We start from the raw sequence: 24,456 nt of genomic DNA, 5'->3' as shown, positions 1-24,456 counted from the left end.
GACCAGAATACTGGAGTGGGTAGCCTTTCCCTTCTCCAGGGGATCTTTCCAACCCAGGGATTGAACCGAGGTCTCCCACATTTACCACAAGGGAAGCCCAAGAATACTGGAGTGGGTATATACACTATATCTATTGTGTTCTTTCCTAAGAGAGAATTTGGCAGAGATAGTCCAGAGACTTTAAAAATGGAACATTTCATCATATAGTTACTGCATATAATTCTCAAATCTTAACAGTGAATTTACATATACACATGGATCAACTGTTACTTCTCACAGGGACTATTAACTGACTACCTGGAGGTCAGATCACTTAGCTTCTCCATTGCTATTTCCCAGGCTTAGAGCCAAATTCTCTTTTTCCCAGATCCCAGCACTGAGCTCTGGCCTTTGAGATGTGAGCTAGAGGGTGCATCTTGGAAAACTTTTATTCATACTGCGACAGCCCCTCCCCTTTCCCTTGATCTTGTCTTGAATGTGGATGTAATTTCTGGAGCTAACAGCAGTCTTGAGGCCAGGAAAGGGAAAAAAGAACAAGAGAATCATAAATACTGGTTCTGATGTTTTGAGCTCTGGAAGCACCAGTGCAACTACCTACTTGTAACTATATGTAAGAAGAATGAACTCAAGAATTTTTCAAGTTGTTGTAAATAGCAATTCTATGACTTGTAGCTGAAGGCAATATTTCTGTGGTCCTACAGAATTTTTATGGTACATCTTGGGGCTTCAAAGGGCCAAAGTCATGTGCCATTTAGGCAATAGTTCTACACTGCAAGGATGAAAGTTCTGTAAATAGTATTTGCATTATTAGAATGTTAATATAACATTATATTATATAATGACATTTATAGTCAAAACTCTTTCAGTGCATCTAATCCTAAAAGACCAAAGAAGATCCTTTCTTAAAGAAGGCTTTGTTGTTCAGTTGCTCAGTTGTGTCCAACTTTTTGTGACCCCATGGACGGCAGCACACCAGGCTTTCCTGTCCTTCACTGTCTCCCGGAGTTTACTCAAACTCATGTTTACTGAATCTATGATGCCATCCAACCATCTCATCCTCTGTTGCCCCCTTCTCCTCCTGCCCTCAATCTTTCCCAGCATCAGGGTCAAAGAAGGCTTTGGACTCAAATGACTAGAACATTAATAACATTAAGTATATAGAAGAAACAGTGTTCACTGAAGCCACTTAAAAATCATAAATCTCCTTTAAGAGAATGGAGTCATCACCCAGAAAAACCACTACAGCTGCTTCCTGCCCTTTAGATGTGTCTGCTCCTACTTTTCTAAAATTGTCCCTATGCTACAAATTATTTTGTTATTTTTCACTGAGGTTAGCATGACACTGTATTTCCCTGCCACTGAATATTTTCTGTGTATAACATGCTATTGTCTCTTTGTAGTTGAATTATTTAGTGCTTTCTCCAAATGTTGAACATTTAAGATGTCCTAGGGATGAGCACGGGCCTCCCTTGTGACTCAGCTGGTAAAAAAGTCTGCCTGCGATGTGGGAGACCTGGGTTTGATCCCTGGGTTGGGAAGATCCCGTAGAGGAGGGAAAGGCTACCCACTCCAGTATTCTGGCCTGGAGAATTCCATGGACTGTATAGATCATTATGGAACCCCAGCTGGGGTCCCCTATTCAGCACTGACTGCCCCCCATGCACACGCACAGCAGCTGCTCCTCCAACCACACCCCTCCTCCTGCTCCCCACCACCCACAGCCCTTGACCCTGGCCAGCCTCCCCCAACACAGGCCACCAGATGGGCTCCTGAGACCCTCTCCCCGGCAAAAGGCTGTCTGTGTGCAGCTCATTCCACTGGGGGTGGAGAGTAGGAGGGTGTACGCTAGATTTTGGACTGCCAAATAGAGGCCTGGGGTGGGGGGTTAGTGTGCCTCAGTTTCCTCCCTAACAATGGAATTTTTATAATATCTGAAAACTGAGGGGACTTCCCTGGTGGCTCAGACAGTAAGAGTCCACCTGCAATACAGGAAACGTGGGTTTGATCCCTGGGTTGGGAAGATCCCCTGGAGAAGGAAATGACAACCCACTTCAGTGCTCTTGCCTGGAGAATCCCTTGGACAGAGGAGCCTGGTGGGCTACAGTCCATGGGGTCACAGAGTCGGACACAACTGACTGACACACACACACATAGGGATGAGCACTGTCTGTGGGCCACTCATTATTTCTTCACAATTATTTCTTCTCTTCTCACTTCTCAATTATTTCTTCACTTCTCTGAAGAGAAACGAGATTATTGAAACAGAATTGTGAGCGTATTCAGGGCCATTCAGGAACACTTCTGTTAAGGAGGCAGAAGAAGGCTCCTTTTGTGCAGATCTTGATGACGCTGAGTATTATCACATTTTAAAACCTCTGCTGATTTTTAATAGGTGAATGAGCTCAGATATCCTATTCTTGGCAACTGCGAATTTGTTCTTCACCTGGCCTGTGCCATTGTTTTCAGCATAATCACTAAGTTACTATCTATTTGCCAAAGTAAACCAAAGATGAAAAAGGAGGGAACCTACTCATGTCCAAGTCACAAATCCAATTTGTCCAAAACTGAGAGAAAGAAATGATTAGTGCCCAGAAATCACAGCCTTAGTCTGAAGCAGCTTAGCCTTAATCATCCCACCGACTCACAAAGACAGATTGTGAAGCATGAGTAATTGCTTATTGCTGCCCCGTCCAAGTTCTTACTATCACCTGGATTGGATGTCATGACGGTCACAGGAAGACAGAACCGAGGGTCCAGTACTGCAGATTGACGTGAAAGAGAGAGTGTGGACCGAAAGGGGCATCTCCAAACGCTGTTGACCCCTTGACAGGGTGAGCTGCTGCCAGCGAAAATAAGAAGGGACGTTTCTCAAGGGAGCGCCAGGGCTCCTGACAGAGTTTGTTCTGGGTGACCGGCAATGAAAAATCCTGGATTCACTTGTTAGCCTCAAGTAATCTTGATTGGTTCTCAGTGCTGTAATTTTGTTTGATCCCTTTCCATCAAAAATCTTTTTAACAGCTTTATTGAGATAAAATTCACACACCACCACATTCACACATTTGAAGTTGTACAAGTCAGTAGTTTTTAGTGTAGCTATCAAGCTGTGCAAGAGTCACCACAATCCAATTTTAAAACATTTTCATTATCCTAAAAAGAGACCCCATACCCATCAGCAATCACGCCTCTCCCCTCTCTCCCTCTAGCCCTAGGCAACCACTAATCTACTTTCTGTCTCTTCAAAAGGCTGTCATAGGCAAATAATCCCTAGAATTTACTTTGATTTACCTCTCGTTGGCTGTTACAAGACCAAAAGGTCACGACAGCGTGATGCCCTCAAATTTTTAAAAATTACACCAACAATAATAGTCTCATTAGGTCTCCAAACATGAGGAAAATAAAAGCACATTTTCAACAAATCTCCAGTGGGGTTCACTGCTAGTCTTTGTGTGAGATGCCCATGGGCTGACATTAGCCAACTCTGGCTCTAGTTGATGACTGACCAGGCCAGACCTGCCCCTTGGAACTGGTGTCCATGGGTCATGACTTTGGCAGAGTTCGGCATAGGATTTCCTTGTGGAAGGTTTCTGCCATCCGTCCATCATGCTTCTCAAGCTAGAAGACGGACTTTTACTGTAAACTTGGGGCAAAAGCTGCCTGAACTGAACATGACATCAACTGTCCCCGGGAGGACTTGTGTCAACTCTGAGAGGTCATGCCCTGATGTGGGGGGACACTGCAGGACTCTCCCCCAGAACATTCCTCAGATGTGTAAGGGTGAGAGAGTTACTTAGTGATGGGATAGAAAACAATGTCTCCAATACTGGGGAACAGCAAGAGAAGGAAATTTGCTCTGCAGTTACTAAACTTAATCCAAATAAACCTCTTCTTAGAAGCAGTCGAGCAGCAATACCCAGATTGTCTGTGACAACAAACACACGAGTTAATTACTGTGGCTCAGCTCTGCACAGCTGTCAGAGAACTCCTTAAGCAGTTATTCTGTGCAGGTCGCAGTGGATATTTTTATACTGTTTATCATCCCTTGTGCTGGGTTAATCTCTCACTGCCTGACGTCTGGATTCAGTGGCATGGACAATGCTGAGTATTCATAAATCAGTTACAATATAACTGCCAGGAGAAGAGGGACGGTGCTCAGGCCTATTATCTTGACAAATCCTCAGATTTTTACTGTGATTCAAGTCAATTCCCTTGGCGACCAAGAGATTTGCTTTGACTGGGAAATGGGCCTGATCTGGGTAATGAGTCCCTGTGTCTGGGGCCCCGGCTACCTGCTGTCCTATACAAATAGCTTGGTTCTCAATCATTGTAGCTTTTGGAATGGCTCCCCAGACAAAGAGTGCTTCTTTGTCTTTGTCGGATGTAGGCTGAAGGTCTTGGATGGAGAAAATGGGTATGAGTGGACTGTAACATCCCCGAGAGAGAGCAAGAGGGGAGGGATTTCCCAAGTTTAAAGAGGGCTTGGGAAGCAGTAAGTGGGAGTTCTCTTTCTTCCTCTTCCCTCTCTTCCAGATCTTAGATGTCTGGTGATACCCACCATCACCTGGGCCTATCCTCTACCCTCCCAGGTAAAATGCAAATTCAGACTACAGGAGGAGAAGGAAGGGAAGGGAAATGAACATCTAGTTGCATCTATTCTTCACTAGGTACTAAGCTAAGGTTTTGGGGTTTCCTTGGTGGCTCAGTGGTAAAGAATCCATCTGCAAGTGTAGGAGATGCAGGAGACAGGGGTTTGATCCCTGGGTCAGGAAGATCCCCTGGAGGAAGAAATGGCAACCTACTCCAGTATTCTTGCCTGGAGAATCCCATGGACAGAGGAGCCTGGCAGGCTACAGTCTATGGGGTTGAAAAGAGTTGAACATGACTTAGTGACTAAAACAACAACAACAATCTAAGGTTTTAAAATGGTATTTCATTTAACTGTCAAATGAAATCTACCAAAAGAACAACTCTTAATTGCTCAAATGGGGAACTAGGGGCTCAGGTGAATTAATAACTTGCCAAGTTATGCAGAGATTAGGTGATGGAAATTTAGAAATGGCCAAGTGTGCGACTTCCACTGATCCCTGCTCACTAGAACTTGAGCTAAAATAATCCACAGTTGGTAGGAACCCTAACCCAGAAGGTTCTCATCCAAAGTGGTGTGTTTGAACTCTTTCTTAGGGCCTGATAACTCATAAGTTCTAGAGGGACGGGACATCCTCATCTTGAGAATGTGCTGGTTCCTAAGCTCTGAATACATTTCCCCATAGAAGTAATAATACACATGGTGTCTGGCTTCCTAGTCCAGTGTACAAACTATTCTGTTTTTGAAGTACTTGAAAACAGTACTAATTGTACCTCAGAAACTAACTGTAATGTAACCTAAGCATATAATGATGTTTTGGTGGAAAAATAAGTTACTTATGATCCCAGGAACACATTTCTTCTTAATACTGTAAAACTGGGGATTATCCCAGCTCCAAACAGCTGGTAGTGGTCTCCATGGCCTGGGCAAGAATCAGGACAGAGGATGTGAGGGAAGGTCAGACAAAGAGCTCAAGGAGCCCTTGGGTTGGGGTATGGGAATGGGTGGTGGTAAGGACCCCGGGTTGTGAGTGAGTTGAAGACCTGGGCTGTGTGGGCTCTTGGGTGGGGGCTGTGGCAGTGGGCTGAGGTGTTTCATGTCCATCAACCTCTGAGGTCTTCTCTTAGGAGGACACAGTAAGCTGGTCCTCCTTTCCTTCTCTGTAATATTAGAACTGTCATTCTAGTCCACTTTCCCTTGTTCTCTTTAAGACCACCCTTTCCTTTTTTTTCTGAGCCTCCCACATGAGCTTTTAGCTCACAACCCCCTATTCCTGGTGTGCTCTGCATCTATCTGCTCTGTATGACATAGCCAGAACAGTCTTTCTAAAAAGGCTAAGCTGAATATAGTAAAGTTGCAGCATATAAAATCAACACACAGAAATCCCTTGCATTCCTATACACTAACAATGAGAAAACAGAAAGAGAATTTAAGGAAACAATTTCATTCACCATTGCAATGAAAAGAATAAAATACTTAGGAATAAAGCTACCTAAAGAAACAAAAGACCTATATATAGAAAACTATTGAAACACTGATGAAAGAAATCAAAGAGGACACAAATAGATGGAGAAATATACCATGTTCACGGATTGGAAGAATCAATACAGTGAAAATGAGTATACTACCTAAAGCAATCTATAGATTCAATGCAATCCCTATCAAGCTACCAACAGTATTTTTCAGAGAACTAGAACAAATAATTTCACAATTTGTATGGAAATACAGAAAACCTTGAATAGCCAAAGCAATCTTGAGAAAGAAGAATGGAACTGGAGGAATCAACCTGTGTGACTTTAGGCTATACTACAAAACTACAGTCATCAAGACAGTATGGTACTGGCACAAAGACAGAAACACAGATCAGTGGAACAAAACAGAAAGCCCAGAGATAAATCCACGCACCTATAGACCCCTTATCTTTGACAAAGGAGGCAAGAATATACAATGGAGAAAAGACAATCTCTTTAACAAGTGGTGCTGGGAAAACTGGTCAACCACTTGTAAAAGAATGAAACTAGAACACTTTCTAACACCATACACAAAAATAAACTCAAAATGGATTAAAGATCTAAACGTAAGACCAGAAACTATAAAACTCCTAGAGGAAAACATAGGCAAAACACTTTTGGACATAAATCATATCAGGATCCTCTATGACCCTCCTCCCAGAGTAATGGAAATAAAAACAAAAATAAACAAATGAGACCTAATTAAACTTAAAAGCTTTTGCACAACAAAGGAAACTCTAAGCAAGGTGAAAAGACAGCCTTCAGAATGGGAGAAAATAATAGCATATGAAGCAACTGACAAAGAATTAATCTCAAAAATATACAAGCAACTCCTGCAGCTCAAGTCCAGAAAAATAAATGACCCAATCAAAAAATGGGCCAAAAAACTAAACAGACATTTCTCCAAAGAAGACATACAGATGGCTAACAAACACATGAAAAGATGATCAACATCACTTATTATCAGAGAAATGCAGATCAAAGCCACAATGAGGTACCATCTCACATTGGTCAGAATGGCTGTTATCAAAAAGTCTACAAACAATAAATGCTGGAAAGGGTGTGGAGAAAAGGGAACCCTCTTATACTGTTGGTGGGAATGCAAACTAGTACAGCCACTACGGAGAACAGTGTGGAGAGTGCTTAAAAAACTGGAAATAGAAGTGCCTTATGACCCAACAATCCCACTACTGGGCATACACACCGAGGAAGCCAGAATTGAAAGAGACACGTGTACCCCCAATGTTCATCACAGCACTGTTTATAATAGCCAGGACAGGGAAGCAACCTAGATGTTCACTGGCAGATGAATGGATAAGAAAGCTGTGGTACATATACACAATGGAATATTACTCAGCTATTAAAAAGAATGCATTTGAATCAGTTCTAATGAGGTGGATGAAACTGGAGCCTATTATACAGAGTGAAGTAGGTCAGAAAGAAAAACACCAATACAGTATTAATGCATATATATGGCATTTAGAAAGATGGTAACGATGATCCTATATGTGAGACAGCAAAAGAGACACAGATGTAAAAAACAGACTTTGGACTCTGTGGGAGAAGGTGAGGGTGGGATGATTTGAGAGAATAGTATTGAAACATGTATATTATCATATGTGAAACAGATCACCAGTCCAGGTTCGATTCATGAGGCAGGGTGCTCAGGGCTGGTGCACTGGGATGACCCTGAGTGATGGGATGGGGAGGGAGGTGGGAGTGGGGTTCAGGATGGGGAACACATGTACACCCATGGCTGATTCATGTGAATATATGGCAAAAACCACCACAATATTGGAAAGTAATTAGCCTTCAATTAAATTTTAAAAAAAAAGCAATAAAAAGGAATGTTAGTAGGATCTAGCTCTCTACTACAGAGGCTAAGAATAAGGTTCTAAATCTGATGACTGCTAACCAGAAAACCACCGTCAGTTCTGTCATCACATGCTTTAGTGTTTCCATGTAAACTGCTGACTAAGGGGAAAGAGCCATTTAAACCACTAGTTATCTGTTAATCCATAAATCATCTGATGAACACATACACATTCTGGCCAAAAATGAGCAGGGGACTTACTGTAATTTCTTTGCAAGACCCTCATCTGATCAGTATGTGACTGAACTGACAGTTAATTTTGTGTCTGTATCTTTTCACTTATCCACACACCAGAAAACAGACTAATGAGCAATAACATGATCAAAAGCACAATGAAACAGAAGAGAAATAAAGCCCTCAATTAACCACCCATGACTGAAATTCTTCATATTTAACTGTAAAGCATATTATCCCTGTTCCTGATACTGAATCTGATAAAGTATCTGAAGCAGCACTAGTAATAGAATAGTTACTCGGGAAATATAACTGGTTAATAATAAATGGAGGACAGAAAAACATAAACAATAGAAAAGAATAAATGAAAGCCTGGTTTTTTACAGAGACCTTTATTTTCATTGAAAAGTATTTCTTCCCTCTGAACTCAAGAAGTGCTAAGGATGCAAACCATTATAATTAAAACTGTCACCTTATTTGAATGTCTTTGACATGAAACTTTTCATTAGTATCTTTTGATGTCTTGTGACTATACCCCAATTTTTCACCCTAGCCCTTTTTGTCTCATCTCTTCTTTAACAGTTGTTTTATTAACCTTCTGGTTATAAGAGTAATGCATGCTCAGTTCCAAAAAAAAAAAAAAATCAGAAAATATGAACAGTTACGAACAGAAAGTAAAGGTCAATGTTAATCCCATAAAATAAAATAAAAAGACTAAGCTAATTGTGGTTAAGATTCTTCAGTGCCTCCCGCCGCCAACCGGCACCTCTACCCTCTAGCTTAGAGATTAGAGCCCTCCTTCCACCAATGACAAGCAAGATACTGGCAGACCTACCCAACCCCCTCAACTCCCTGACCTATTTCTTCACTGTCATCTCTCAACACTCAAGCCTCCCAGTTTGAGCGACTGTGCTGTGCCTAGTCGCTCAGTTGTGTCTGACTCTTCGCAACCCCATGGACTGTAGCCTGCCAGGCTCCTCTGTCCATGGGATTCTCCAGGCAACAATTCTGGAATGAGTTGCCATGCCCACTTCTTTACGGTCTGAGCCACCAGGGAAGCCCGTTTGAGTGACAGCAGCCTTGAATCGCTTCAGTTCCCAGCATGCTTTGTGTTCTCACGCGCTTCAGAACATTTGCTCACGCTGGTCCCTCTGCCTGAAATGCTTTCAGTCTTTCTTCTTCTGTTAATTCGTGAACGTCCTCTCAGACACCTCACGATCACCCCTGAAACTCTGCTTGACCCCCAGGTGGGGATGTGTGCCCCCTCGGTGCTCCTCTGTGTCCACCCTGACTCTCATATTTCAATATGATACTGAAGCCACGTGCCTGCGAGCTTTTCCCAGTTCCGGGTAATTGTCCACTCCTGCCACTCGTTCACTATACATCCCCCGGCACCTGACATCGGGTCCTGGAAGGAATTCAACACATATGTGTCGAGTTGAACTGAGGATGGCTCCCTAAGTCTGCCTGAGAGTGGACACTCCCCTGGATCCAGACTCTTGTGCCCCCAGCTGCTGAGTGTCGTCTTCCGTGGCTCACAGTCGAGTCCCTCCCTGAGAACTGCCCTCACTCAGATGGAGTAGCCCAAAGTTACTACCAGATTAACAAAGTAGTAGCAATGGCACCCCACTCCAGTACTCTTGCCTGGAAAATCCCATGGACAGAGGAGCCTGGGAAGTTGCGGTCCACGGGGTCGCTAACAGTCGGACACGACTGAGCGACTTCACTTTCACTTTTCACTTTCATGCATTGGAGAAGGAAACGGCAACCCACTCCAGTGTTCTTGCCTGGAGAATCCCAGGGACGGGGGAGCCTGGTGGGCTGCCGTCTATAGGGTCGCACACCGCAGCAGCCCAAAGTAGCCGTGCCCAAAGTTACTACCCTTCCCCACAGGTAGGCAACAGCCAGTGGCTGATCCATGTCAGGGAACGGCTGGTGCCTTGCCTCTAAAGGGCCATACCAACTTCAGAACCCTCGGGGGCTTGGCTGAAGCGTCTGCTTTGAGCCTCAAAGCTGCCGCCTCTCCCTCGCCCCGCCCTGCCGGCTCCCTCCCTCCCAGGGGTGGTTCTGGAGGAGGGCTCCAGCTCACAAATCTCCATTTCAGAGTCTGTTCCTGGGAGGGCCCATCCACTACAGGCCTATTGCTTCCAACCAAGTCTTTACCTGTTGCCCCTTAAAGCATTTTCCAGCTTTTCCCTTACTATCTGACACTGGAAACGAGTGGTCTCTCCTGAGGAGTTTTTATTGTTTGGAACAGTGGAGAAACACAAAGGACATAAAAAGACTCTCTCATTTCTTCCTGAAAACCTTCCTTTTTTGCCTCCCACCCCCATTTCCTTTATTTAGCAAAGCAGACCTGATGGGAAAAACTTCAGTGCACAAAGGTGCTAATGATGGTGAATCTTTTTGTTGTTGTTTTAAAAATATTTTCATTGGAGGATAATTGCTTTACAGTGTTTTATTGGTTTCTGCCATACATCAACATGAATCAGCCAAAGGTATACATATGTCCCCTCTCTCTTGAACCTCCCTCCCACCCCACCCCCCACCCCATGGTGAATCTTATAGTATAGTATCAAGTTATAGTAAACACAGAACTCAGTAAAGCAAACATTTCAGAAGAAAATTGCAGTCATTGGCTGTCCTGGGTGTTTTACTGCAGGAGCTGAGGTTGAGATGAGAGTCAAGGAAGAGTTCTTAGGGGATGGCGGCAGGAAGAAGAGAAAGAGGAGGAAGAGGAGCATCCCTATTCCAGGCCTATGATAAGGGGAATGAAAACCAAGGACCATGAATATTATCAACATGGATGGTTAAGTAAGATGCTGTTATTACCTTAATGCTGCTGCTTTTCCTATGCTTCTTCCCCTTTTCCAGTTGAAACAGATAGCTTTCGGAATTGCTGCGGCTGATTTTCACTTGGTTTCTTTGGCTTTTCTCTGAACTGAGTTGGGATTCACTCTCCACCCTTGAGAGTATGGGTGGAAGGGTGAGGCCGGGTGAGGCCCCTTCGTGGGGCTGCACCTCTGTCAGCTGCAGCAGGGCTTGCTGATGCTGCTCCATTATCTGGGAGAGTCGGGAATCTGCGGAAGCCTTAGCAGGTTGTTCCTCAGAGGAAGAATGAAATTTCCTTAAAGGAAAAACAAAAAAAGCACAAATCTGTTAAAATGTAGATACATAAGACTTCATAAAAGTCTTCATGAACCATTGATTTACTGTATCTACCACTCCCAAAGAACCCACCGCCAATGCAGGAGACATAAGAGACGCAGGTTCCATCCTTGGATTGGGAAGATCCCCTGGAGGAGGAAATGGCAACCCATTCCAGTATTCTTGCTTGGAGAACCCCAGGGACAGAGGAGCCTGGTGGGCTATAGTCCATGGGGTTGCAAAGAGTTGGACTTGACTGAAGTGACTTAACATGCATGACAATCAAATTAATGTCCTTTAATCTTTTCATAATTATATTATTATTCATAATATCCTATTTTTTTCTTTAGGATATTCTAGCTCTTTCTGAGAACTTTCATTTACTGCATTCAGAATAGAAAAAACACCATTCTGAAAAATCAAAGGCCTTTCCACCACAAAATACCTGAATATGGTGGATTAAATTAAACAAATATTCTTTTAATTATATAAATGAATTTGTAAGAGAGATGGGGAATCTTCAAAGACAACAAACTAAACAGGAACTAAAACTAAAGCAGATTTTGGATGAGCTGAAGCTATAGCTTTTTTTGAGGGAATTTTGAACCTAAGTGCTTGCATTTTACCATTTAACACTGGTATTAGATATGTCAGACCTTGGCCTTGTGTGGCGCAGGGAATCAGAAGTGAGATACCTACACTAAGGCTCTCACCCTTGAAGATCCCATTCTCCAGGGGATCTTTCCGACCAAGGGATTGAACCCAGAATCTCCTGCATTGCAGGCAGATTCTTTACTATCTGAGCCACCAGGGAAGCCCTGAAGAGATACAGCCTCAATAAAAAGGCAGATTAGTAAAAAACTCATTCACCAGCCTTGAGAAACAACAGAGCGACACCATCTTTGTCTAGGCTCTGAACTAGAAAAAAAAAACTCCCTGGGAATTTGAGGCAATATTTGGGGTTCAAATTTACCTTATCTACATAATCATGGAACTCCAACACCAATAAATTAACATAAAAATGATACTGGAGGAAGGATACCTCTGTAGGTGGCAGAAGCAGATACAAAAGTTCTCTAGAAAAATGCAAATCAAAACGACAATGAGCTACTACCTTATATCAGTCAGAAAGGCCATCATTAAAAAGTCTACAAATAAGAAATGCTGGAGAGGGTGTGGAGAAAAGGGAAGCCTCCTACATTGTTGGTGGGAATGTACATTGGTACAGCCACTATGGAGAACAATGCAGAGATTGCTCTAAAAACTCAATATAAAGTTTCCATATGACACAGCAATCCCACTCCTGGGCATATCTCCAGACAAAAGTATAATTTGAAAAGATACTATGCATCCCTATGTTTATAGAAGCAGTATTTACAGTAGCCAAGACATGGAAACAACCTAAATGCCCATCAACTGATGAACAGATAAAGAAGATGTGGTACATGTACACAATGGAATATTACTCAGCCATAGAAAAAAATGGAATAGTGCCATTTGCAGCTACATGGATGGACCTGGAGATTATTGCACTAAATGAAGTAGGTCAGAAATACCATATCACTTAATATGTGGAATCTAAAATATGACACAAATGCACTTATCTATGAAACAGGACAGACTCACAGACATAGAGAACAGACTTGTGGTTGCCAAGGGGTTGGGGGAGGCTTGGATTGGGAGTTTGGGACTAGCAGACGCAAACTATTATATGTGTAAGTTGCACTCAGTCATGTCTGACTCTTTGCAACCCCATGAACTGTAGCCTGCCAGGCTCCTCTGTCCATAGCATTCTCCAGCGTTCTTGCCATTTCCTTCTCCAGGGGATCTTCCCAACACAGGGATTGAACCCAGGTCTCCCGTATTCCAGGCAGATTCTTTACCACCTAAGCCACTAGGGAAGGCCCAAACTGTTGTATACAGAATGTATAAACAACATTGTATATCATAGGTAACTATATTCAGTGTCCTGTAATAAATTACAGTGGAAAAGAGTATGAAATAAAAGTTCTCTGGAAAGATACATCCCCACCCAAACCTGCCTAGGTGTCTACCGATAAGGTGGCTACACATAAGTTCACAATCCAAAATTTTAGAACATGTAAGGAAATAACCTACCAAATAAGAGTCCAGACACACATGCACATTCACATACCAAACAGTAGTAGATTTCTAAGAATTTAGGATAACTGAATATTAGAAAGCATTTATAAAGAAGTGTGTATAATAATTAAAGACATGAAGTAAGAAATAAAAACTCTGAGAAATATATTATGAAAAAACGAACGGGAAGGCTTTAATCAGAACCATACAGAAATTCTAGACATGAAAAGCACCATCACTGAAATTTACAACTCAGTGGACACATTAAACACCATATTGGACACAGTCAGAGACTCATAAACAGGAAATTTCTCAGAAAGCAGCACAGAGAGATATGAGATAAGGAAGTAAGAAACAGTTAAAAAGACATGGAGTCTAGAATAAGAGGATCAAATATATATCTATTGTGTGTTCCTGAAGGGAAAATAGAGCAAATTTGGGAGACATAGTATTCAAAGGGAAAATGTGTGATGATCTTCCAGAATTTATGAAAAAGACAAACCTTCAGATTTAGGAAGCCCAGAAAAGTCACAAGCAAGATTATAAAATGTAAACTAAATACGTCATAGTGAAGCTTGAAAACACAAAAAACAAAGGAGAGACCTCAAAACCAACAAGAGAATAAAAGCAAAAAGAATGATAATTACATTGATAAAAGTCTTTTCAAAGCAATACAGAAGCCAGGAAATAGAAAAATGGTGTTTTCGAAGAGTTTAATTCTTTATCAAGTTAAACAGTAATTTAAGAGAATAAAGTAATTTCAGGTAAGTTTACCAGTGAAATGTACTTGCTGAAAGAACTTCTAAAGGATCTACTTGAGGAAGGAAGAGTGAAATGGAAGAAAGATGGAAAGCAAGACATTAATAAGCAATCGGTTAAATCTAAAACAGCATGGACTCTATCTAGCAATAATAAAATAGCAATTAGGAGATATAGGATGCTGAATGAAAAGAATATGTATGACACAAGGGGTGACTGGATTAGAACAATCCAGTGATTTTGAATGTGTCTGCAGGATAACAGAAATATTAATTTAACCCTAGTCTAGTTAAGTATGTAAGTTTAAAAAAAGAGAATAGAAAGGAAATATGCATTTCCAAATCAGTAGAGGGGAAAGGTAACAAAGTTCTATCAGTTCAATAGATAAATTTTTTTAAAAGATATTAGAAAAAAGTAGGGTGGTTAGGACAAATTAAGATAGGGGAAATAAACTCAAGATTTGAGTATCACAAAAAATGTAAGTAGTCTAAAGTTTAAAATCTGCCCACAAACAACAACAAAAGAAAGGCCAAATGAAAAAACACTTGTGAACTAAATAGATTTACTGAAAAGTTCTATGTAACTTTCGAGTAACAGTTCCAATTGTATATCCCAGAGGATGTGAAATGAGGGAATTATTCTAAGGCTGGTATAATCTTGGTGTAATTGATAACACATCCAGACAAGGCCAGTGACAGATTGGAGAATTTTAAGCCAGTCTCACTTCCTACATGTGAATGTTAAATCATAAATAACATTAACAAATCAAATCAAGCAGTTTATTAAAATAGTATGACAAGTTGGGATTGTCCTAGGAGTAAAAGGTTGGTGGAATGTTAGAAAATCTGTTCATACATTTAGCCACATTAAAGAATTAAAGGAGAAAAATTTTCAGTTGATGCAGAAAAAGTATTTGATAACATTAAGCATCTATTTATGATAGATCTTTGCAAAATAGAAATAGGAGTACGTTTCCTCTATTTCTCCCTAAGTACTAAAAATTAAATATTTTTAATGGCAAAATGTTAGAAGCACTCCCTCTAAAGTCAGGGAAAAAAAAAGACAAAAATGCCTACTATCTATCTACCACTATCTCTTCTAGGAAGTGAATTCTAAATCTTGTTAAATGTACATTCCACACCTCCAAGTGGAGCACTGAAATGTCTTCTGATTAATTCATACGTGTTACAATTGTCTCTCTACTTTGAAAATAAGCCCCTCGAGGGTTCCTATGCATCATACTACTTTTGTATCTTCTATAACAGTTTAGTCCTATATTCAGTTGTATCAGGCGTGTAATAAATACATTTGATTGAGTGACATCAAGAAATCCCCCTTGATTTTAAAAATAACTTTTCATTTTTCTAATTACAGAAGTAATGCATATACGTTGTAGGGAATTTGGACAGCTCAGAATATATAAAGAAGAAATTAAAAATAATCCCAAACTTTTTTGCCAGAGGGAAACATTACTGATGTTTTGGTGCGTTTTCCATCTTCTGTGTACATTTTAACACGTAGGTGAAGCTCATACTCTTTTAGGTAACATTTTGTACCTCACTATTTTCTCTCTCTAAGGACTTCCCAGGTGACTCAGTGGTAAAGAATCCACCTGGCAATGCAGGAGATAAGGGTTTGATCCCTGAGTGGGGAAGATACCCTGGAGGAGGAAATGGCTGCCCACTCCAGTATTCTTGTCTGGGGAATCCCATGAACAGAGGAGCCTGGCGGGCTATATCCATGGGGGTTGCAAAGAGTCAGACATGACTTAGCAGCTAAACAACAATAACAACATTTTCTCCCTATAGAAGCATAATTTTAAAGGGTGTGTTGTTTTTCAGTCACCAAGTCGTGTCTGACTCTTTGCAACCTCATGGACTGTAGCATGCGAGGCTCCTCTGTGCATGGGATTCTCCAGGCAAGAGTACTGGAGTGGATAGCTATTCCCTTCCCCAGAGGATAATGAAGGTGAAATCTTTACAGTCTGAGCTACGAAGGAAGCCCATTTAAATAATTCCATATTTAATATTATAATTTACTTAAACATTTCTTTATTCAATTATTGTCATTTCTGTAAATGGTGATATTTTTGCACATACATAATTTTTTCTGCATTTTGCATTGTTTTCTTAAGATTGACCATTACAGGGTTGGAGATAATTTGTTTCCTCCAAATATTACTTGCAGTTCTCAAGATATACTGTATCTTTTTTTTTTTTAACTGTATCTTTATTGATAGGTTCCCTCTGTCCTTCTCCCCACTAGTCTCTGGTTTAACTACAGTGGAAAAGCTAGAGACACGGAAGAAGAAAAGAAATACATGAAAAGTGGACTATTTTAGGTAGAAAGACAGACACCGTTAGGTGAATTTCTCCTCTTGCCTGACCCCTGTCATGAACCCACCCCTCTGTCCAGCATCCCATCCTCCCTCTTCTAGCCTCTCATTTCTCCAGAAAACCACCTGAGAACAGGGAATTCTTACCATAATATTTCTAAGTTCTTATACTTTGTTTCTGTATAATCCAATTTGGGTTGCTTCTTCTTTTCGGTTGATGCTTGCATGTTTATGTTAGACTGAGAGCCTTTCTGGCTACGGGATGCGTGTTTCTTGGTAAGTTCATGAAGGTAGTTCAAGTGCATATCAGATTGAGTGTCGGTGTGTAGCTGCTGGTAGGAAAACCTTTTCTCTTCTTGGTCGTTGTGTCCTCTTTCTCTATTAGCGTTCATCACCGGGTAATATCCGGCAGGATTTTTATATAATACTTTGTCAGAAACCTGGTGTGGTGGAGCAAATTGATTGGAGGTTACTTTGGGATCCTGGCTTCTCAGTACACTTGAGTATTGTAAATCATCATTCGTGGCATTCATAATCACAACTGTGTCCTGTGTTACTTCAGTATCAATAGGCTTATTTGGGTTTTGCTGATGTCTGGGAGTGTTATTCTGGTTTCCTTGACTGACAACCAGCCCTTCAGTCACCAAAGACTTTGGGCCATGCTGGTGTTTATGCTGTTTTCGAATCTTGTGCTTGGCTGGTCTTTTGGAAGGTTGCTGGCCATTGGTTGTTTCCGAGGACTGATCTCTGGGTCCACTGCTTGACTTTTCATGTTCATATTGAGACCAGTGTTCCTGGTAATTCTAAAAAGATATTTTTTGTTAATGTAAAGTTGAAAGACTGAATTTAAAGTTAAAAGACAAAAATTTTAGTGTTTCTCAAACTGGGAGTTTTGAGACTTCTAGGAAGGTGATCATGGGATTGAAAGGAGATAAAGAACACAGGGGGCTTTCCTCATTTCAGGCAACGAGAGGGTGATTAGCTGAGTGCTTCCTCTTGGCAATTTCTGATTATGAATTTTCTAGAAAAAAATAGCTTAGAAGGGGCATTATATTAAGGGCAAGTCTTTGACTTAAAATGTTGTAAAATGAAGTATTACCACATGGGGGAGAAAGCAGCTTTTTCCCTAAAGAGCTGCAGAGGAAGTGCAAATCAGCATCAAAATACACACATTTGTCTTAACTAAGATAAATATTAAAAATCTTAACCAGAAAGAACATCAACGATTTGCTTTACCCACTAAATACAAGTTTAGTATGAAATACAATTCACATTATCAGATCTTAGTCATATAGGTCAGAAGCCAGAAATGACCTCTTCACCAGATGAAACAAATTAGATTTTATTCAGAGGATTATAAAAGAGTCTGCATGGTGATGGGACATCTGTGAAACCACAAGAGTTGTTTTGCTTCTGTTCCTTAATATAGCCTGTACTTAGGCAATCAAACATCTGGGGGAAATATTTCAATTTCAGAGCAGTCTTTATGCTTTCCAAAGTCTTGTAACAACACAATGTACTCCTGGTATAATAGATACACTATGTAACTATATTGCACTCAGCCATTTAGACATATTTCCCAAGGAATAAAGCACTCATTACTTTGTGAAAAACTAGCTGAGTTAAGAGGCCTTTGGAAAGAATGATTATATGCTTACTGAAAACAGTCAGAGGGCCATATGCCTCCATGTGCTGTGTAACTGCAACATATTTCTTCCTCTCTGAACACACATATAAAAAGCCTCTGTGGCCTGTATTTATGCAAGGTTAATCGAAAAAGCGCAAGTTACACAGATCATTCGAGAAAAAAAAAACCTTGAAATGAATAAATCAAGTTTTTGCTCAAATTGTTTGCTTTAGGGATATTTCACTTTTTTGATATAATTGCTAAGACTCCTGTATAATATACTACTACTGTATAATACGACTCTTGTATAATATCATTTCATGCCATTCTATTTCTCATTATATCTCATTATAAAAAGGTCGAGATTGTTGAATTTAAAATAGTAATATACAATATTACTACTTGTATCAGATTTTCATGTAAGAATGACTTATAATTTGAAATTTAGAGTAAGTTCTCCTTAGATTTTGAATTTTCTGGAAGATTAGCTCCTTAAAGTTTTTACCTGCAGTATCCAAAAAAGAAAAACTTCCTTCTCTGTATTTCAATTGAAAGGGTCCTTCCTTCCATGCAGTATACTGAGCTGCATGGACAAAATGTGGGCAAGAAGGCTTTGCCAGTACACAGCCTAAGAACATCCTTGCTTGTAATGCATCCAGAAGAAAATTATGAACACACCTTATAGGTGTGTTCATGAAACACAGTGGCCTTTTTATGGCTGTCGCCACTGTTCTGAAGGTCAAAAAAATCCACTTTTGCTATGATCTATAGATATTTACTCAGAGAAGGTGATGGCACTCCACTCCAGCACTCTTGTCTGGAAAATCCCATGGACGGAGGAGCCTGGTAGGCTGCAGTCCATGGGGTTGCTAAGAGTTGGACATGACTGAGTGACTTCACTTTCACTTTTCACTTTCGTGCATTGGAGAAGGAAATGGCAACCCACTCCAGTGTTCTTGCCTGGAGAATCCCACCCTGGTGGACTGCCGTCTATGGGGTCGCACAGAGTCGGACACGACTGAAGCGACTTAGCAGCAGCAGCAGCAGCAGCATAGATATTTACTGATGCTGATGTTATTCTTTTCAGTATTTGTTTAGCCTTTTTCGTTGACTTTTAATTTTGTGTCAATTTCTGCTGTACAGCAAAATGACTCATTATGCATACATACATTCTTTTAAATATCCTTTTCCATTTTGGTTTATCACAAGAATACAGTTACCTGTACTATATAGTGTAACACCTATATGTAGTCCATCCTACATATAATAGTTTGCATCTGCTAATCCAAAATTCCCAAGCCATTCCTCCTCCACTCCCCCTCCCTCTTGGCAACCACAAGTCTATTCTATGTTTGTGAGTCTGTTTCTGTTTTATAGATAAGTTCATTTGTGACATATTTTAAATTCCACGTGTGAGTGGTATCAGATGGTATCTGTCTTCCTGACTGACTTCACTTAGTATGCTAATCTCTAGGTCCATCCATGTTTGTTCAGCTTTTTAACTGCTGGAAAAATAAGTGACCAGGAGTTCTTTTTCTGCTACCATCTGACTGTACTTGGTCCAGATTTCTCTCTCATTTCCACCAATGAGAAATGACCCAAAGTCATTCCACCAATGAGTACCAGACCTGAAGTCTTGGCTTACCACTTGGTCTTAATCATATTATACCTTTTCTGCTGACAATTCAGACGACAATAGTGCTCTTCACAGGGTGCTTTATCAACAAGGCCAAGGACTCATCATTTCGTGAGAAACTTCAATTGTCTCAAGTGTTAAATCTGCTATTCACGTAAATGTGAGTGCCCAGGGATGGCATTTCAGTCTCCGGAAAGAAAGACATTTATGGGCTGGATGTGATTTGTCTCACCTTCCGAGCAGCCTACTTGAAATCTGAGGTTTACTAAAGATGTATTACCTACAATTGAGGCATCAGGTGTCACTCTTTAGGGCAAGACCTGAGTTCCCTGAAGTTAATATACAAAGCCATTCTCAGGCTATTTAATCTCCATCAGCGCTGAAATCCTCTATTGCATCCCCCTCTCCCTGGGATTCTTTTGTCATCAACACTCACAATCAGTCCAGACTACATGCACTCAGAATAACTGCTTAATGGCAGTAGGTTTTTCCAGCACACACAGAGCAGAGTCCTGTGGCTGGGGCATTAGCACCAGAGTCTCCTGATGCCTAATGCTAGGATGGTAGTTTCTTAGTAAGATGTGTCCTCAGTTTTTAATGCTCCTCCGTATTGTCCCATCCAAGGGAAGTTTGCCCCCAACCCTGAGAAGGGCAGCAGCTGACTATCTCTTTCATGACTTTCCTGTTTACATGACATAAGCAGAGGGGAGAACGCACGCTTTGATCTCAGCCAAAGCAAAATGTTCATCTGCTTTAAAACAAAAGCCATTCTTATTCTCAACCACCCTGATCAACTCTAGAGTCCTGAGGGTTGTTCCTGGACTCCAAGATTAGCTCTGAAGTTTGTGTTGTCTTTTTTATTATTTTATTTTTAATTGGAGGATAATTGCTTTACAACGTCGTGTTGGTTTCTGCTGTACAACATTGCAAATCAATCATAACTATACATATGCATGTCGCCCCCGTCCCACCCACCCCTCATCCTGCCCCTCTCGGTCATCACGGAGCACCAGGCTGGGCTCCCTGTGCTCTGTAGTGGCTTCCCACTAGCTATCTATTTTACACAGGGTGGTCTGTAAATGTCAATGCTACTTTCTCAATTTGTTCCACCCTCTCCTTCCCCCACTGTGGCCACAGGTCTATTCTCTACATCTGTTCTCTGATTGTGCTCTTTCTTAACAACAAAACACACATTCTTTGAGTCTGGGTTATACATTCCATCCAATAATATTAATAAAATTTAGAGAAGACATTAACTGGCTCTAATTATTTGTGTCTGGATGAATAAATGCATCATAGTTCTGTTGAAAGCACTGGAGGCAAAACCCAATGAATAGCTCTTTGGAAAGGTGGAAAGATAACTTAGGATGGGATTACGAGAACTCTGACATTAATAAGTCAAAGATGCTACATATCTTTCACACTATCATTTCTTATCTAGAGAGGCAAGAGTTATTTTATTTTAGAGAGAAGAAGGAAAACATCCTATTTGATCCTTTTGAAGCCTTCCTTAACCGGGGAATGTTTGACTTTTCCTTTTGACCACAGGCTTCTCTCCTGGGAAGGATCTTCTGCAGGTGAAAGTGTGCCCTCTTACACTGGACCCCTGGGCTCCGACTCTTAGCTAAGTATTCTGTACACTTCTGAGTACACAATAGAAATGGGATCTGGAAAAGATTCACAGGAGCACACAAAACAATTCATGATGATAGGACCTCATGGACAGGTAAAGGATGATGGATTACCGAGATAAAGATGCCAAGCATGGGTAAGGCCTTACACAGAAAATAATGAAAATGACCATCAGTTCCTGGTATTTTTAAAGTGAAAATACACAATCTTAAATGGCCTTAGGGACCTTGTTTCCAGCATATCACCTTTCTTTTTCTGGTCCTATATCTCTAGGTTCTTATCCTTTCTGGCATGTGAAAGTGTTAGTCACTCAGTCGTGTCCCGCTCTTTTGAACCCCATGGACAATAGCCTGCCATGCTCCTCTGTCCATGGAATTCTCCAGGCAAGAATACTGGAGTCGGTAGCCATTCCCTTCTTCCGGGGATCTACCTGACCCAGGAATCAAACCCAGGTCTCCTGAATTGTGGGCATATTCTTTACTGTCTGGTAAAGACCTGGTAAAGCCACCAGGGAAGCAAGCAAATAAATGTTTCTGTTCAGTTCAGTCGCTCAGTCGTGTCCGACTCTTTGCGACCCCATGAATCGCAGCACGCTAGGCCTCCCTGTCCATCACCAACTCCCGGAGTTCACTCAGACTCACACCCATCAAGTCAGTGATGCCATCCAGCCATCTCATCCTCGGTCATCCCCTTCTCCTCCTGCCCCCAATCCCTCCCAGCATCAGAGTCTTTTCCAATGAGTCAACTCTTCGCATGAGGTGGCCAGAGTACTGGAGTTTCGGCTTCAGCATCATTCCTTCCAAAGAAATCCCGGGGCTGATCTCCTTCAGAATGGACTGGTTGGATCTCCTTGCAGTCCAAGGGACTCTCAAGAGTTTTCTCCAACACCACAGTTCAAAAGCATCAATTCTTCGGCACTCTGCCTTCTTCACAGTCCAACTCTCACATCCATACATGACCGGAGGAAAAACCATAGCCTTGACTAGACGGACCTTAGTCGGCAAAGTAATGTCTCTGCTTTTGAATATACTATCTAGGTTGGTCATAACTTTTCTTCCAAGGAGTAAGACTCTTTTAATTTCATGGCTGCAGTCACCACCTGCAGTGATTTTGGAGCCCAAAAAAATAAAGTCTGACACTGTTTCCACTGTTTCCCCATCTATTTCCCATGAAGTGATGGGACCAGATGCCATGATCTTCGTTTTCTGAATGTTGAGCTTTAAGCCAACTTTTTCACTCTCCTCTTTCACTTTCATCAAGAGGCTTTTTAGCTCCTCTTCACTTTCTGCCATAAGGGTGGTGTCATCTGCATATCTGAGGTTATTGATATTTCTCCCGGCAATCTTGATTCCAGCTTGTGTTTCTTCCAGTCCAGCGTTTCTCATGATGTACTCTGCATATAAGTTAAATAAGCAGGGTGACAATATACAGCCTTGACATACTCCTTTTCCTATTTGGAACCAGTCTGTTGTTCCATGTCCAGTTCTAACTGCTGCTTCCTGACCTGCATACAGATTTCTCAAGAGGCAGGTCAGGTGGTCTGGTATTGCCATCTCTTTCAAAATTTTCCACAGTCAAAGTTTCCACACAGTCAAAGGCTTTGGCATAGTTAATAAAGCAGAAATAGATGTTTTTCTGGAACTCTCTTGCTTTTTCCATGATCCAGCGGATGTTGGCAATTTGATCTCTGGTTCCTCTGCCTTTTCTAAAACCAGCTTGAACATCAGGAAGTTCATGGTTCACATATTGCTGAAGCCTGGCTTGGAGAATTTTGAGCATGACTTTACTAGCATGTGAGATGAGTGCAATTGTGCGGTAGTTTGAGCATTCTTTGGCATTGCCTTTCTTTGGGATTGGAATGAAAACCGACCTTTTCCAGTCCTGTGGCCACTGCTGAGTTTTCCAAATTTGTTGGCATATTGAGTACAGCACTTTCACAGCATCATCTTTCAGGATTTGAAATAGCTCAATAGGAATTCTATCACCTCCACTAGCTTTGTTCATAGTGATGCTCTCTAAGGCCCACTTGACTTCACATTCCAGGTTGTCTGGCTCTAGATGAGTGATCACACCATCATGATTATCTGGGTCATGAAGATCTTTTGTGTACAGTTCTTCTGTGTATTTTTGCCACCTCTTCATAATATCTTCTGCTTCTGTTAGGTCCATACCATTTCTGTCCTTTATCGAGCCCATCTTTGCATGAAACCCAAGACGGGCGGGTCATGGTGGAGAGGTCTGACAGAATGTGGTCCACTGGAGAAGGGAATAGCAAACCACTTCAGTATTCTTGCCTTGAGAACCCCATGAACAGTATGAAAAGGCAAAATGATAGGATACTGAAAGAGGAACTCCCCAGGTCAGTAGGTGCCCAGTATGCTACTGGAGATCAGTGGAGAAATAACTCCAGAAAGAATGAAGGGATGGAGCCAAAGCAAAAACAATACCCAGCTGTGGATGTGACTGGTGACAGAAGCAAGGTCCGACGCTGTAAAGAGCAATATTGCATAGGAACCTGGAATGTCAGGCCCATGAATCAAGGCAAAATGGAAGTGGTCAAACAAGAGATGGCAAGAGTGAACGTCGACATTCTAGGAATCAGTGAACTAAAATGGACTGGAATGGGTGAATTTAACTCAGATGAGCATTATATCTACTACTGCGGGCAGGAATCCCTCAGAAGAGATGGAGTAGCCATCATGGTCAACAAAAGAGTCTGAAATGCAGTACTTGGATGCAATCTCAAAAACAACAGAATGATCTCTGTTCATTTCCAAGGCAAACCATTCAATATCACAGTTATCCAAGTCTATGCCCCAATGAGTAACGCTGAAGAAGCTGAAGTTGAACGATTTTATGAAGACGTACAAGACCTTTTAGAACTAACACCCCAAAAAGATGTCCTTTTCAGTGCAAAAGTAGGAAGTCAAGAAACACCTGGAGTAACAGGCAAATTTGGCCTTGGAATGCAGAATGAAGCAGGGCAAAGACTAATAGAGTTTTTCCAAGAAAATACACTGGTCATAGCAAACACCCTCTTCCAACAACACAAGAGAAGACTCTCCACATGGACATCA

At 41.4% G+C, this 24,456-nt stretch overlaps 1 protein-coding gene across 3 annotated transcripts in view; it reads right to left on the bottom strand.

The window, feature by feature from the left end:
- The window catches only part of JHY (junctional cadherin complex regulator), a 77,018-nt gene that overhangs the window by 5,573 nt on the left and 46,989 nt on the right, over positions 1-24,456 (bottom strand). For all 3 annotated transcript variants that reach the window (XM_068989304.1, XM_068989305.1, XM_068989306.1), the window contains 2 exons: positions 16,632-17,287; positions 10,973-11,267 (listed from right to left, as the gene is read on the bottom strand). In XM_068989304.1, the coding sequence (XP_068845405.1) occupies positions 10,973-11,267; positions 16,632-17,287 (951 nt within the window). The remainder of the gene's footprint in view (positions 1-10,972; positions 11,268-16,631; positions 17,288-24,456) is intronic.

Source organism: Capricornis sumatraensis, chromosome 16, assembly GCF_032405125.1.
Source record: "Capricornis sumatraensis isolate serow.1 chromosome 16, serow.2, whole genome shotgun sequence".
Classification (NCBI taxonomy): domain Eukaryota; kingdom Metazoa; phylum Chordata; class Mammalia; order Artiodactyla; family Bovidae; genus Capricornis; species Capricornis sumatraensis.
This window is presented reverse-complemented; position numbering and strand designations above follow the sequence as displayed.